Below are 18,126 nucleotides of genomic sequence, written 5' to 3'. Positions count from 1 at the left end.
CTGGAGGCGGGTCACTCCGGTTTGAGTGACAGGCCCTTCCTACCTGTACGGGAGCTGAAGTAGTTTCTCTGAATGATCGCCAGGGGGCGTCATTACCCAAGTGGGAGGTCATCCTGGAATATTGACAGTAAACGGCTGTTCTCAAATAGCCATGGTACTGTATAAAATAGGGCTAAAGTGGTTTAGGTTTGTTTTATATTATAATTTATATCTGCAAAGTAACTACAGTAGTACAGTAACTAGCAGCATGAAGCTTTGGTATTGAGAGGGATGTTTTGGTGTATGCGCTCAGTGCGGTGCTGTGAGTTTGTGTGAAACTCAGTTAAAACCAGACAATAAAGTTAGAACAATAAACTGAGGAACACGTGTCTGCCAGAGGTCAACCATGCAGTCGATCCTCCTTTTATTAGGTCCATATGTTATTGTGTTGAGCATTATTATTTTTTGTCGCTTTCTTTGGACTGGAGCCATGCTGTTCACCGCTGTTTGTTTACAGTTTACAGTTTAGGCATTTGCAGACACTTTTAATCCAAAGCGACTTTTACAATAAGCAGGTAATACACATTACTATAATAAGCAAGATAATATGTCAGTACATTAAAGGTCAAATGACATTCTGTTTTTACCAATCATAAAAGTCTTTGCCCTGGTCCTAAAAACATGTTTTGAAATGTTTAAACTTGAAAATCCACTCCATGGAGCTGTGGTCTCTCTCTCTGTTTAGGTGTCAAGAAAAACGGTCTGTCACCTGAAATACTCTATAATCACCACCAGGGGAGCCTCTCTCTCCCACTCATTCTAACAAATATTAATATAGTGCATGTACTTGAGTACAATTTTGAATATTTGTACTTTACTTGAGTATTTCCAATTTTCAATTCTTATACTTCTACTCCACTACATCCGAGAGGCAAATGCACTTCATCTCTCCACTACAATCATTTGGATTTTGATTATTAATACAAATCACTCACTTCAGCCCTTATATACACCCTCCAGAAAAACGCGATTATGCGATCGCAGAATTTCCCGCAATAATCAATAAATGCCGCTGATTATGCGGGGGCGAAATATGCGGGCATCGCTTGATTTCACAATCCCCGCACTTTTTCGCATAAAAGTATAGTCATGCTTCACCGTTCAATCACGTTCAGACACAAAACAGAAGCAAAACAATGATGCGCTGAGAAACACGTGGCTCCTCTCTCTCTGTGTGTGTGTGTGTGTGTGTGTGTGTGTGTGTGTGTGTGTGTGTGTGTGTGTGTGTGTGTGTGTGCCGTGCGATTGCGTGCACGCTGCACCGTGAGAACTGCAGGCAGACAGAGAGAGAGATGCAGGCATAATGTAGGCTATACGGTATGAGCGTTGGCCCTCGCCAACGTGACGCTAGAATAACACACTCTTCCTCGGTCCTCAAACTTCAAGAAACGACAAATTAAAGTTTATCCTACTTGTTTTGAGGTCTCCATTGTACTCCGTTTGAAACGTTGTGTCGTTGCCGTTCAAAGCAAACGAGCACCTCTCCGAAAAAAAGTAGCACGCAGTATTCCATGGATGGATAGGAACAGCAATTGAATGCATAACATTTTAATCCCTTAAATCCCTTTAGAGAGAGCAAAACCACATAAATAAACCAGAGTTTTGCTTTAGCAGTGAGCTGTATCCTTAGCAATCGCATAGGCCATAGGGTAATTATTTTTGCCTTGATGTAGCCCATTAAGGTAATTAAATTGCAGATATTTGACAGAGGTTTGCTTTTTTGCCTTGAAAATAATGAAAGGCAGTCAAAAAAGTCTGTTTTGCATTTCTCAATTCACTCAAGGACCCTTAAATTCGTGTTTTGACTACTTTGATGACTAGGCCTACTTAGTGATGTTGTGAGCTTGTAGATTGACTATTTCCAAATAGCCAGTGTACTGTATATTAAAGTGGTTTAATAGTTATCAATTTTTATTATAATATGTATATATACTGTACATAGGCTATAAATATGTTTTTTAAGTTCCCGCATATTTCGCATAATTTCGCATTTAATCGCAACTTTCACAAGTTCCCGCATATTTCGCATAGTTTCGCATTGGCATCGCATAAATTCACACAAAAAACCCGCATAATTCACCGCATAATCAAGGATTTTTGCCCGCAAAATCAAGGATTTTAGCCCGCATAATCAAGGATTTTTGCCCGCGTTTTTCTGGAGGGTCTACTTATAGGCCAGCAGTTCTCAAACTATGGTACCCAAAGTGGCCACTGGCCACGCACACGCACGCACGCACGCACGCTCTCTCTCACACACACACACACACACACACACACACACACACACACACACACACACACACACACACACACACACACACACACACACAGAGGTCCGCCCCGGCTCAAAAACAATGACCGAGAGATGCATGCTCGCAGACGCGATGCATGTGTTTCGCTGCTTTGCTTTGGTACAAGACACACTGTGACACACACACACACACACACACACACACACACTGACACACAGAGGCTGAGCTGAGCCCTGACGAGGCACACACAAACAGCATCGAGAGTCGCGAGTGTTTTTTCTTACCCCGGGACTGAGGTTACCGGATCTTTGTGGTTACATCTGTACCCCCGCGGAGTTGAATTTAGACCGTCCGCAGTAACGTTTCAATAGCTCAGCCTCCGCTCCGCGCTGCAGAACAAACTTCACGGTCCTTCTGTAGTTATTATAGTAACATATGTTGGCTAAATGCCTCCGTTTAGAGAACCACCAATTGCTTGTGTTATCATAGCGTTTTTACTGTCTGCTCGCCGACGTGCCCGTGACCCGTGTGTGTGGGGGGGGAGGACAGGGCAGCGTGGAGTTATAGTAGGCTCTCCACGGAGCTCTGCTGCCCCGGGAGCAGAGCACTGTCCTCGGCCTCGGTAATGAGGAGGGAGGCGCTGTCCACGGACCCAGCCAGGGCGGAAAATACATAGCGATACATAGCGATTTTCACTATTTCACAAAAGCATAAACTGACTACTTGATATGAAGGATATTGATGTAAATAAGATATTTGAATGGCCACATGTATTTTATATTCCCATATTTACAATTAAAGGACAATATAATGTAGAGATTACTTCCTCAAAACTTGGGCTGTGGAGAAATACAGACAGGGAGAGAGTAGAGCCCAGGAGGAGGAGGAGGGGGGGGGGGGGGGGGTGCACTAACTGCTTGTGACGACATTGTCCGAGAGCCAATGATCAGAGCATCAGAGCCTCATTATGCAGAAATCGTCAAAAAAACACAGATAACAGGGGAACGACTGCAAGTTAAAAGTTTTTTTGGTGTAATTGAGGCCAGGAAACATTAAAAAAAGCATAAAAAACTCAAAACTTATTTTTGGATGTCACCACCCCTTTAACAACAATATAACAAATGTATAGGAATATCAATCTAGAAAAACAATAACAAAGGTAGACCACACACCTAGTTTGTAAAAAACTTCTAAAAACTCTATAAAATAAAAATGCTATCTAGCTTCATGTATGGTCATTGGTGGTCACTGAGGGAAGGGGGAGTGTTACAGTAGTGCTATGGGTTTAGGTGGAGTCTGAAGAGGTGAGTCTTCAGTCCACGGCGGAAGCCAGGTAGTGAGTCTGTTGTTCTAAGTGCGACAGGAAGTTTATTGTGTACACAATAACACATGAAAGGAAGGATCGGCTGGTACTGTTCTCTCATAGGGTGAAACTAATGCTCGCTACTCACCTCTAGCAGTGCTTATTGCAGCCCAATCTGCGACAGAGCCTGAATATCAAACCTGACAGATATTCATAAACGCTTGGAAAGTCCTCGCCGAGCGCAAGCCGCAAGGATCCTCTCGCAGATGCTTTCACACACAGCGAGCAAAACCTCGGCGAGCAAAGCCAGATCTTGCGTCAGAACAGGGGTTTTGTAGGCGAGCACCATAATGGTTGGCGAGAGCATAATCGGAGGAAATATCTTGTGTGTACTACGTAGTCTTAACTCAAACGTAGCACTGCAGGCTACTTGGCAGGTTAAATAACTGTGCAATAAGGTGGATGTTTCTAAGGCACTTAATGCACTTCATCTAGAGGGCCGTTTGACGTTGCTGCTGGGATTCATCTATGGTGTACGTTTATTTTATTTCACCCATTTGTTGCCTGCTTTTATGATTATTGTATGGGTTGGATAACATATCTGTTTCATACTTTGTCCAATATGTGTTTTATGAGAGTGATTTTACAATGTCTGTCTTTCTCTGTCTTTATTTAAGCAAGCTCAAGACAAGTGATACAGCTCTCCGAATGAGACTCACCATATACAAAGCATCACAAAAGCTGCCTTCTTCCATCTGTGCAACTTAGCCAGAATGTATCCAACACTTCCAGACGCCGAATCATTTCAAGAATAAACAACTCAGCTCCAGGCAAACCCCGCCCATGGAAGCTTTTGATTGGCTGAACCGGAACTACAGTAGGGAGCGCTTCTTTTGCACCGTGCGGAGGTGCCGGGTGGTCCGACCACCTAAACCTCACCTTAACCCTAACCCTAACCTCAGTAAAACTATGCCTAACCCTAACCCTAACCCTAAACCTAACCTCAGTAAAACTATGCCTAAACCCAACCCTAACCCTAAACCTAAACCTCAGTAAAACTATGCCTAAACCTAACCCTAACCTCAGTAAAACTATGCCTAAACCTAACCCTATCTGTCGACGCTGGTGAAACAAAACGAGCGGCTCCGCCTGGAGCTGTGGTGTGATTTCCAATAACGCGTCCCACAATGCAGCAGCTAGAGTACTATCCAGGAAAAGGAAATTCGATCACACCACACCAATTCCCATAGCACTACACTGGCTGCCCATACAGACTAGAAACGACTTCAAGGTGCTGCTCCTGACCTATAAAGCCTTATGACTTGCTCCTTCCAACATGTCCAGTTTAAAGTTATACTGTGTAAGTTGCTAAACTAGTGGTCAGTAGCGGTATTGCTTTTTTCGGCCGTTTTTCGCCCGGAGTCACTCGCGGACCACCGCCGAGGACCACCGGAGCGGCGCCGCCAACCCCCCCGACCGATACAAATCCGTGGAGGGGTAGAACGCATCTTTTCTGGCCAGGATTTGGGGATTAAGAGGTTAAGAATCCTTCACCATGGTAAATACTGTAGCTGAGCGAGGCTACTTCCTGAAGACGCGGCAGATAAGCTGTGATTGGCCGGTAGTGTATCATGTGTGTATGATTCGCGATGTGATTGGCCAACGTATACAGATGACGCAGATGACGCTATTTTTCCGCGAAAACCGGACCCCGGCAAGGATCATAGAAAACATATAAAGAGAAGGCTTTAGAAGCTGAAAATAACGGAGTGGGTGTTCTAAAACTTCAGCGATTTAACAGTTAGGACAATTTTAAGATTTGTTTTATAAAAAGAGTTACATCCCCAGGCGCGGCAGAGGGAGAGCAGAGCCCAGGATTACATAGGCAATTAGCACTGGGTGAAAAAAAATGGGTTACAAAATTGTGGGATAAAAAAAAAAAAAAAAAAAAAGAGTTACATGGTATAACTTTAATAGAACCATACATCCCTGGACGACAACTACGCTCCCAGCATTCACACACCGTGCCCCCTGTCTATGGAATGCTCTCCCTTGAGCTGTCAGGGATGCTGAGGCTGGCAACAGTCCGCCATTCCGAAACACCGCTATTCCGAAGCAGGGTTAGGGTTAGGTTTAGGGTTAGGGGTAGGGTTAGGGGTAGGGTTAGGGTTAGTTAGGGTTAGGGTTAGGGTTAGGGTAAGGGTTAGGGTTAGGGTTAGGGTTAGGGGTAGGGTTAGGGTTAGAAGTCAACGTTCGGAATAGCGGTGTTTCGGAATGGCGGGGTGTAACCGCTGAGGCTTTCAAAATGTTTAAATTTAGGCTAAAAACCCATATTTTTCCCTGCATTACTGTTCCCCCTAGTTTTATTAAATTCAGACAACCTCTTCTTGCCCTGCGGTTTTAAACACTGCTTTGTAAATGGTCTTCCTTTCTTTCTTTTCTTGTTTTCCTGAACTGTAAATCTTTCGGCCGTGCATTGCCAAATGGTAATTGTTTGACCACACATGCTTTTGCTGTAAGACTAGTGAAGTGCACTTAAAGCCCTTGGGGTGATGTTGCACTATTATTAGGGGCTGTTATACCATGCACACGACAGACTACTTCTAGTGGACCATCATGAACAAATACTATTTCTGAATGACTGAGAACTTAAAGTAATCTCTTCTGTAACATAAAATAAGCCATATCACGCGTTGTTTTCTGCTGTGTTGCTTTTCAATGTGTACGCTGTGAGTTTATTGAGCTGTCTAAAGAGCATACTTCATGGCGATACTGCTGAGCCAGAAACAAGTGTTGCCATGTCTGCTTATTATAAAGGACTTTGGGCTTATCTTTCTGTGAAGTTGCTTGTAAATATTGGCAGTTGTGGATTGCGTTTTTTGGGCTTGTTTTCCTGGACCTGGTTGCTTATATCTCACAAAATTTGGCAACACTGCCAATACATGCTGCTGTTTAGATACCTCGATAACATTATACAGTGTTATATTCTTTATATTCCTGTACAGATTAAGGACGCAATCATTCAGAAGGTGGCCGCCATAGACTCCAATGTATTTCACGGAACTTCCGGTTCCAGTTTTGGCTCCCATGCGCAACAATGGCGTCTGCCTGGCCAGTACGCTGACCTCTACCTTCTTCATTATAGCATTGGTACTTTTATAGCTGTTCCTGGTGCGACCCATTTGCCAACGGGTCTGAGCTGCGTGTATCTATTCTGCATCTAGCTTAAGGCAATATTTACATCTGGGGGTCCCTGGAACAAAACATTTTGAGATAGGGGTATGTGGCCAAATGCATACAGTATCATTTTGACTTGAGTTCAAAAATATTTTTAGTTTTTTGTCGTATTCCTAAGACAATAATTTAATTACAATACATTCTCCCCCTCTGATTCCGGATGTGCAGTTGGGTCCCCATGGAAAAATGTTTGTCTTATGAATGTAACAAATACATATACATATATATATATATATATATATACATATATATATATATATATATATATATATATATATTGAGCCTATATATATATTGAGCCTTGAGTTCAATTATATATATATATATATATATATATATATATATATATATATATATATATAATTGAACTCAAGGCTCCATGGCGTGCGTAATCAATAGAAAAATACATTTTGGGGGTGAACTACTCCTTTAACCACTGATATAGTCCAATTCTACAAATGTCTTCTAAATCCTAACAGTTTTATGAAAAAACATATGTTGCTATGTCAGTGGTTCTCAAACTTTGTCATGTCAAGGACCCCCAAAATGATATGTATTTGGCCGCATACCCCCATCTCAAACCAGGGACCCCTAGAAGCAAATATTTTGTTAAAAAATTCACGCTGAATTTGTCTATTCTGCATCTAGCTGAAGGCCCAAGACCAGTTGGGAAACCTGCACACGCATTCCTGGTACCTCACTTCCTGGAACTTTCCTACCAGTGATCACTTCCTGGAACTTTTACTAGGCTACATGTGCTGCATTTCACCCACAGCTCCCCCTATGAAATGAACCATGACAACAGAAAATGAATGGCTATATTCATCAAAACAAAACAATATTCTACACTATAGGTATTCAACCGTCTTTTAAACCGTGTGACACACGGACGGACAGACGGACAGGAAGACACCATGTCTCCCTCCGGCCATGCCTTTCAGCCTGGCAGAGACAACAAGAACTAACTGAAACTGATTTTACAACTAAAAACTAAAATTAAAGAGGAAATGTCTGTACGAAAAATCTTCAAACTTAATCTATTTTTGTAATTTTTCTGACCTTGTTGAATCTTAAGCCCCTTCAACCCCCCTCCAAATTACAATAAAATGAAATAACTAAACTAGCAAAACTGCTTTAAAAACAAACCAAAACTAAACGTAAATTGAAAACAAAAACTCAAAATGAAATTGAAATTAAAAACCTTGACCAGAACAATATCAGACACAATGTCTTATTTTGTGCTAGATTCAGCGGGTCATTGCGCATTAAGTGTAAAGGGAGAGGGTTTATAGTCTGCCAATTGACTGACAAAGTGGCGGCGTTTGCGTGGATCCGACCGGAGGCAGGGCTAATCCATGAGCATCTCCATCTGTGTCAGCTACTTCAATAAAGTCGAACACTCACAAATCCCAGATCAGCAGAGAAATTAGCCTACTTAAGATGTTGAGGGGATTGGGGGTCGTCGTGTAATGTGTGTGTGTGTGTGTGTGTGTGTGTGTGTGTGTGTGTGTGTGTGTGTGTGTGTGTGTGTGTGTGTGTGTGTGTGTGTGCGCGCGTACGCGTGTGCATGTGCATGTGCATGTGCGTGTGCTCGTGCTCGTGCTCGTGCATGGGGTGGGAGAGATTGCTTGCGTTCAGGAGACATAACACTCCAGAGGAAAACCCTTGCCATCTCCTGGGGCAAGTGACACATCCTCAGTCGTGATGGAGAAGACAGCAGTTAAATCCTACTATGAAAAGGGATAAATGTCTTCAACCACAATATTATTAGAGATTACATGAAGCTTGCAGGTTTGAAATGTGCAAATCATGTAAAAGTGAGCATATTTCACCCACATTGTTTCCTAAGTAGTTACTTTATTTCATCACAACATAATGTCGTATGACTATGTCCATGAGGAAACCTCCCCATGAGACAGCAACAGGTACAACACTTGCTAATACAGTGCATCTAAATACTTCCTAAAATTGTAATTATTTATTTATTTTCATTTGAAAAGCGATATTGCATACTTTAGTTACTAAGTTACGTGCTTTGAGTTAGATGAAAGGCTTGTATTCGTTGGCAGTCTGTTTTCCTGATGTTGTTAGGCATCCTAGCAAAAATGTAATTAAATTAACTTTAATTTAATGAATGAATGAATTAATTAATTAATTTAAAAAGTCATTTTTTGTATCAAACATGAACAAGTGACTAACAGTGGTTTAATGAACTTCTCTAGAATCTGGATGTGGGTAAGACATACAATACATAACACTGCTGTGAAATGATGCTGTCCACAATGAATGTTATATCAGAGTATACAACGTGTTGATCATGCCCCAAATGCCAAGAGAGAGATTAAGGGGATTATACTGAAGAAATGAAAACTGACTTCATGGACATATGCTATAAATATGGGTTTGTTTATACACATCACACCTCAGTATATAATTCATTACTTTCCCCCCTCCTAGAATTGATCCATTTAGTCCAAGAGAAGACAGCAATTCCACAGGCTTGACGTTGCATGTTTCTTCCTTTAAGTTAATCAAATGTGTTTTATGTCACGTTCTATTCAGCTATCAAACAGGTCTTCATCACATTTTGAAAAGTGGGCCAGTATTTTGTCCTATACTCAAACTCAAATGTTCTCCTTGAGAGCTAAGACAGAATGCCAGCTTGGGCACTGGATATATTACGCTCTGATCTTCATGCAATACCTCTTGTTAACCAGCCAACCACCACTGTTGCGTTGTATTGTATTAACATATGACCATATAGATTGGTTAAAATAATGTTTTATTAAACATATTAATTAAAATAAGTTCTGGATTGCAGCTTTAAAACCGTACCCTATTTGAGTGGCTGTTCTGCCCTCTGTTTGAGTTCATGCGTTATGTTCATGTTAGAAACTTAAGTTTACAATGCTTGCTCAAATGATTCTGACAAATGTCTTCTTCTAAACGATTGGGGAAATCTTGCTTTTTCGAACGCACATCATTTCGACAACACAGCGCCGGCAGATATCGCTATTCACCCCACGGAGGTTAGGGTTAAGTTTGGTTGTCGAAAAGATGACTTGTAGAAATAGCGACACGCTCCCAAACGATTGCGGTCTACAAGGGGGGTATGATGGTATGCTTTGCCACAACCTGACTATATTGATTATTATTGAATATGAATTCTTTGTCAATGGGATAGTGATAAAACACTGATTCACCCCTGGACTAAAAGTATGAACAGGTCCATTACAAGTTAAAGGGATAGTTCACCCTCAAATGACTTTTTCTGTTGATTACTCAAACCATGGAGACTTGAATTAATAGATTATCATTATTCTTATTATTTTCGTCGCATTCCTAAGCCAATAATTTGAGGAGACTTGTTGTGTCTCCCTAGGGAACAAAGGCTCTTTGTGTGACAAAACAAAACAATATCCATGAATTCAAGTCTCCATGAAGTGAGTAATAAATAGAAAAACTATGCCTTTAATCAGTGTTAATTTCGTAAACTAAAACTATGATGAAAAATGTTCGTCAAATACCTTTTTTCACTGACAACACTAAATAAAAACTAAGCTATGATGACTAAAGCTAAGCTATTATATTGACAATTCTGTCAGCAAATAAAAAGAGAGGGAGAGGAGGGAGAAGGGATCCAGTAGAACTAAAAGTCACTTTCTGTTTGGTTGTGCTTGGGTGTTGTGCTCTGAAAATAGCCGATCTACAAGCTCGTTGCAGGGAAACTGTGAAGAACAGCGACATGCTCGATCTGGTAGTCAATGGGGAAGTGTTACATTATCACAGGAAGTGGCACTGCGACACATTGTGATCTTGTAGATCGGCTATTTCCAGCATGCAACAAGGCATGCAACCAAGCCATTACGAGGCCATCAAGGCCCGCCAAAATACTTTTTTTGTTGACAAAATGAACTGTAGATTTAGTTGACTAAAACTAGACTATAAAACATTTCAGATTATGACTAAAACGTAATGAAATTCTATTCAAAAGACTACAACTAAAACTAAATCAATATTTGCTGTGTCATTACCCACAGGTCAACCTACTGCTTCAAGTAGGTGAAAGTGTCCATATGTCCGGTTGAAGTGTAGCCTACTTAAGAGTGACACTGAATGCTAAGCTACTCACTTCACAAAGGTCAACAGGTAACTCATTGGTAATCACTGCATGTGGTCGTCACGGAGGACAAGTGCAGAAAGGGAAGAAAATGGTATAAATAAAACATAAATGCATGCAAAAAAGAGTGTTTTTCTCTTGCATTTACCTAGAAATAAACAACCCCAAAACTGCTGTCATTGGCTGAAAAAGACAAAATAGTCAAACCTGCTGTTGGTATGGGTTTATTGTTATTATTAGTAGTAGTGGTAGTAGTAGTAGTAGTAGTAGTAGTAGTAGTAGTAACTAGTAATAATAATTGTAATGAAAGATGTAATGAACTTTTGGATATTACCAGCAACACATGGTCATTTAGTTGGCTAATTAACCAAGAAGCAATCATTTACTTCTGATGATTACAAATGATGTGACAAATATTGTCACATTAACATATTTTACCAATCCGAAATTCAGTATTCATAATTAGTTTGATCAACCCACACACACTTTCCTCTGGGAAAAGACGCTACTATCTCAAAGCCTCTCTCTCTCTCTCTCTCTGCATGGGAGGATTTAGGTCAAGCCTGAGACCGTCTCCTCAGGGATTCCTCCAGGACCATATGTCCAAGCCAAATGCCACCACTACCTTCTGTCACTAAATGATTTCTCCTTATACCTTACAGGACCTGTGAAGCCACCTTGCTATTTCTGGGTGCCAGTTCACAGAGCAAGATCCCAAAAATAAGATGTGAGTGTGTGTGTGTGTGTGTGTGTGTGTGTGTGTGTGTGTGTGTGTGTGTGTGTGTGTGTGTGTGTGTGTGTGTGTGTGTGTGTGTGTGTGTGTGTGTGTGTGTGTGCGCACGCGCGTGTACACTATGTCCGTATGGTGTAAAGTAACTGAATACATTTACCCAGCGCTGTATACTTAAGTACAATTATGAGGTATTTTATTGGAGTATTTCCGATTATCAGTACTTTTACTTCTACTCCACTACATCTCTGAGGCAAAACAATATACTTTATATAAATAACACTAGTTAGTAAGTAGATTGTGATAATTATTACACAATATACTTAACCACGTCAGCCCAATATACCATGCGATGTGGCACATTGTGAGCTTGTAGATCTCAAAAGATTTGTATACATTTATGTGTGAAAACGTGTGGAAAGGGACATTCTGCATAATGAGTACTTTCTACTTTTGGTACTTACGTACATTCTGATACCACTTTTGTATGTTTTACTCAAGTATTTCTACCAGGCAGTATCGATATTTTTACTTGTGAGTACTTTCCCCACTGTGTCAGGGCTAAAACAACAGCTCTTGTGAGAGAGAGAACACTGCCTAAGCTGCTGCTCAGCTGTGGCCCTGAGGGGACGCTCGTAGCCCGAGGTCCTTAAACACATCCAGTGTGTTTTCAGCATCCCAGCACTTGATACATTTACTCAAGTATTGTACTTAAGTCTTAAGTGCAACTCTGAGGTATCTTTACTTTACTGGACTGTTTTCAATTCTCAATACTTTTACTTCTACTCCATTCTCTTTTTTTTAAGATTTGTTTTTGGGCTTTTATGCCTTTATTGATAGGACAGTAGACTGACAGGAAATGGGTGGAGAGATGGGGAGTGACACGGGGCAAAGGTCATCCAGATCGGGAATCGCACCGGCAACGCCTCCAGGCATCCATGCCTATGTGGCAATGCCTAAGTGGTATACGCCTGGACCAGTAGGCCAGCAGGCGCCCCTCTACTACATTCTTTTTACTCCACTACAACTATTTGAAATGTTTAGTTACTAGTTACTTTTGTAAATGGGACCATAATGAGTACTTTTGAGCTTTTTGATGTGAATACATTTGTACTTTTACTCAAGTTATACTCATTCTTCCCCCCAAATCAAGTCAAGTAAGGATTAAAGGGAGGTTCCAACGCGCCTCAAGACCAAAATCAGGCTGGTCCGGTGCATCTCAGGACCAAGACACATAATAGCAGGACAGAAGAAAACACTGGAGCAACTCGAACAATTGGAGTCTTTTCTTTAATAGAGCAGGGTGCAAGGCAGTGATGACAACGTTCCGATGTTACATCGTTCCTCGGGTCCATGACCTGACGAAGATGTAACTGACTGACCGTTAAAGAAAAGGCCCCAAGCGTCCAAGTTGCTCCAGTTCTTACCTGATTGTAAAGAGTCTGAGGGGGGGGGGGGGGGGGGGGAATTGCAGTAGCAGACTTGGATTAATATGCTAGAGTAGAAGGCATAGAGGATGACATTTGACAGGAATTCCCGTGGGTCCCGTGGGATTCCCGCAGGACAGGAGTCAAATTTGTATTAATGCCAGGATCGGGACGGGACAGGAATGAAAATCAACAGGAGTGGCCAGGAGCGGGAATCATCCCAGACCAGCTCATCAAATCGCAGAAATAAATTGCACAGGAAAGTGAGGTCTTTTAACTGCGAACATTATAAAATTATACATTATATAATAATAAACATGATATCAAATATAATATGGATCAAAATAGAAAAACTGCGCGATTTTTTTTTTTTTTTCTTTTTTTTTTGGGAGCGGGATGTGAACGGGAGTGATTTTGACCAGGAGCGGGATGGGACCAGGAGTAATTGTACAGGAGTGGGACAGGACGGGATTTATTTTTTTACTCTGGCCCAGGATTGGGATGGGACAGGATTTTTTCTGCGGGAGTGGGACGGGACACGAGTGAAAATCCACTCCCGTGTCATCCTCGTGCGTGCGTGCGTGCGTGCGTGCGTGCGTGCGTGCGTGCGGCGTGCATGTATGCTGAGAGAGAGAGAGAGAGAGAGAGAGAGAGAGAGAGAGAGAGAGAGAGAGAGAGAGACCTGCCAGGTCCTCTATCACGTCCTCAGCATACCCCACGCAGAATTACAATGTAGACAAGATGCTGAGTCAGCTCCAAAAAAACCAACCCAACATGTTCTGGGCGCGGTGCTGCATACAGAAGCCAAGGAGAAATAGCTATTAGCATCACTACAGAATAACAACGCAAACTTATATGTTGTCACTGACTCTGTCGGGTGTAAACCTTGTACAGTATGTCACACACCGTTAACTTTTCAGGAAATGGGTACTAATGATGTAGTATTTTGTCTCAAGTGCTTGTTAATACTTTTCATTGTTTTAATATTCATAACACAGACAGTTGTGTTTCAACCTGCTGTCCCTAACAAAAAAAGAACTCCCAAAAGCTCACAAGGTGTCACCTTGCTATACACATTGCGCAACAATGTCATGTGACAAAGTATAAAATAGGCCATTACTGTATGGAAAAATAAGATGTAATAAGGAGATACAATGTTTCTACCCAACTGTGGCAATTGTATTGTATTACTTATGTATAAAGTACTGTGCGTGCGTGCGTGCGTGCGTGCGTGCGTGCGTGCGTGCGTGCGACCGTGTGTGCGTGCATACTTTTTTATGCATCAATAACACTGCAGTGAAATTCCGCTGTCAACTTGAACCATGTTCTCCTGTTGGCATAAGGTGGACACGTTCAGCAAATTTGTTTGCGCCGCTCGTTCATCAAAATCCTTCATGTTTTTACATTAGCTTGCATCGTCTCAATGGGGCCAAGAGTTTTTTGTTTGTTGTTTTTCAGACAGCAACGACCCGACTACACTCGGGTCGTCACTCCAGTTGACCGCGAGGACGAACAATTTGTTTGTGCATTTTGTAAACGACAAAACCTTTTTTTCACATGCACACTCGTGTGCACGGCACAAAAGCACTCACAATGCTATTTCCTTATCTCCCTTTCTTCCTTCCTTTGTCTAGCACTCAAACCATCTCTCGCTCACTCATATTGGCAACGCACGCATACAATACCATGGCACGCAAGCACTGCTCACATCAAAGGTAGGTATTTTGCACTTTGCAGGGCTACAGCATTAACATTTAATAGAAAGGACCTTTCAGACAAAGGATGGGTTTCTTTTTTAAACAGAGCATGTTGACCTCCACCACACTCCTCCATCTCTAAAAGCCGGAGAACAACAGCAAAAAGCATCTCCGCAATTTTTTCAAATATCTCCTCTGACCCCTGAGGAGCCACGTTATGGCTTTCTAAGAGGGGAGATGGAGGTGTGCAATACAGCGGTAGCAATAAGGTGAGTCCATCACTCCATTGTGGTCGTGTCGCGTTCCCTTTTACCATGTGCAGTTAACATACTTGGGGATGTGTCATTGCCAGAGTTTGCGGTGCACAGTGACAGTCAGACTTTGTGAGAGAAACAAAAAAACACCAGGTCTATGAAAACAAGCCTAAAAGAAGCGACTATTAATTAGGCCTCACAAACATTAAATATATAATTCTAATTAGAATATGCTGTACTCACTGTAAATAATAACAACATTTATATAGGCCTACTGTACATCGGTTAGGCCTATTTGAAAATAGCCACTCTCAAAAACTATCTTGGACAAATAAAAAGTGAAAGACAAAACAAATCTGGTATGGGTCCCTCCCTGGCACAAAATATTTTCAGATTGGGGTCCATGGAAAAATACACATTAATTTGGGGGTCATTTGCATGAACATGCTTTAGACAACCACTGCTTTAGACAACAATACACAGAAAGACCAAAATAAGAAACTAGGCCTACACTTTAGAAACAACCCCAACTACCAATATGCACAAGCAACTGTACTGAAAAGGAAGCCCAAAGTTGCTTAGAATAAGTGGAGATGGCAACACTGGTTACAGCCTCCCAAGCATAGCATACGCACACTAGAGGGTAGCACGGGTCTTCCAGGACCCGATAACCCGAGACCCGAACCGAGAACCGATCCGTTTCGGGTCTAAAATATTCACCTCGGGTCAGGGTAGGGTAGGGTCTAATTGCCTCGGGTCCGTTCGGGGCATGTTCCATTTTAGGGTCGGATCCAATCACTCTCGGCTCCATTTCGGGCCGGGGCTAGAAAATCCGTATTTTTCTCAGGGCCATTTGGTTCGGTCCAAATTCCCTCGGTTCCATTTCGGCTAGGCTCCCATTTTTTGGACCCGTGCTACCCTACTAACGCACACACTGGCTCAGGAGTCAAAGACTGCTATTGAGCAAAATCTGAATCCACACAGCTCTCCTTTCATTTCATTCATTTCAAGATAACGGAAGGCCTTGAAGTAGAACACAATATTGTACACAGTCAGTAGTTTGGTACTGTACATGAATGGCAATTCATTTACAGCCTTTTGATAATGAAATGAGGAGATCTTCAATGTCTACGATATATTCTTGGATCAATGAGCAGTAGGCAAACTCCAGGTACCAGCTTAGTTCCAAGATGCATGCACAGCACTTCTTTCTCTTTTTTTTGGAATGAAACCCATCCATTCGACTTTGCAATGATAATTAGCACAGCTGCAAGGACATGAACATTCACACGCTCTCAACACTGCCAGCCATGCACATTTGCACTGCACCTGTTTTGGGATCGACTGAGAAATATGGCTGTCCTTGTAGAATGCTGTACACTATCCTCGCACTGTTTCCATATGTGGGATCATCAGCGTCGGTGGCCGTGACTTGGAACACGGATGTGCCTGCAAATGAAAAGAGCAGAATAATTATTCCACCGTATGTTGCTGTTCTCACCATTAGGTTTGCTTGGTTTCTTTTACTCAAGAATCATATAAAACAATAGTGGACAGTACAGAGTAGAATGAAAGTAAATCTTGCCATGAGCCTTTTTTTAACCAATGATGTTTAGATGTTTTGATTGATTGATTGATTGATTGATTGATTGATTGATTGATTTGAACGTTATGCCAAAAAAGATAAATACTAGTACAATACAATACTGTAGCGTAGCGTCCCCACGCAATACAATACGTTCACTGAAATAACACGTCAAGGATGCGAAAACACTATAAAGTCAGAGACTTATTTCCATTGTGGTCCTTGGTATTACATAAACAGACATAACAACAAAGAACAGACATTGTCCCGAAGCCATCTCTAGAAACAATAGTGGAGTGACAGTGTTTCCCCTAGGCAGAAGCTGAAGGAGTGGGGGAAGAGACGCAGACATTTTTACAGGTTTTTGGCGTCGGGTCGGGTGTCTTTTGATTTTCCTTTTATAATTATCAACATTTGCCATCATATTCAGTTTCAAAGGGCTTTATTTACACACAGAAATAAATAGTATTTGGCTTTTCAAGCTTAAGTAATTAACCTAAGTTCTGTTTCAGGCCACATGAGCACTTTAAACCTAAATACGTCCCCTATTTGAAAATAGCTGATCTACAAGCTCACAACCACCATTATTTACAAGCAACTTTACAGAAATGAAAGCCCAATATGGCTTATAATAGTCAGACCTGGCAACACTGCATGTTATTTCCTCAAACCTAGCACAACATGGCTTATATTATCAGACCTGGCAACTGCATGTTGTTATGTAGGCTAGGCTGCTTGCTAACAGACACAAACTGCACATGTACCGTAGCCACTAGCCACAGACAATCACAAACTACACTCTCCTTAATTGCTATAGGGGAAACACTGAGTGAAGTAGACCTGCCGTGAGTGAGGTAAGCAGTCCAACAACAATCGTTGTTAGAGTTAGGCATAGTAAGCTAATGGCTAAACACAGCTGAGCTAGGCTAGTAGATAAACAAAGAAAGAGGGGTCGCAAACGAGTGACGTCAGCGACTACACAAGTGCATGACTGTTGTCGCCATCTCATGGTGAATACGCAGAATTACACAGGTGCACTGATAAGAGAGTAAGAGACTATCAAAGTGAATTGATCCAGGTGGCAGTAGGGGTGTGTGGTGAACGACAAAACAAGTGATCTTACCACGATCTAACTGAGTTACCCAATCTAACTGTAACATGCATTGTGTCTCCATTGTGACTGATTCTTTTACGGTTTCACCTCCACAATGTATGTATCCATATATATTTAAGAGTAAAGTATACGGTAGTTTTATATCATATAGTGTCTACATATATACAGATACATTTGTGGCACTATTGTATATGTATATTTTGTAGACTTATATATCTATATCTCTACATATTTCAGTTCTTTGTGTTGTTTTTGGACATTAAAACACCTCGCAAGGCCTTAACCCGTTTCCTGTCTCCTGAGTGGTTGCATTTGGGTTCAAACACAACTCAGTCATGACAGATTCCAGGGTACAGCGTTTAATTCTG

General features: G+C 41.6%; 1 protein-coding gene across 2 annotated transcripts in view; it reads right to left on the bottom strand.

Moving 5' to 3' along the window:
* Nucleotides 1–18,126, bottom strand: part of LOC308307266 (cadherin-18) — a 198,519-nt gene that overhangs the window by 104,592 nt on the left and 75,801 nt on the right. For both annotated transcript variants that reach the window (XM_080752445.1, XM_080752446.1), the window contains exon 4: nt 16,389–16,508. In XM_080752445.1, coding sequence (XP_080608571.1) covers nt 16,389–16,508 — 120 coding nt within the window. The remainder of the gene's footprint in view (nt 1–16,388; nt 16,509–18,126) is intronic.

The sequence above is a fragment of the Nannobrachium achirus genome (assembly GCF_963921795.1).
Source record: "Nannobrachium achirus genome assembly, chromosome: 21".
In the NCBI taxonomy this organism is placed as follows: Eukaryota; Metazoa; Chordata; class Actinopteri; order Myctophiformes; family Myctophidae; genus Nannobrachium; species Nannobrachium achirus.
This window is presented reverse-complemented; position numbering and strand designations above follow the sequence as displayed.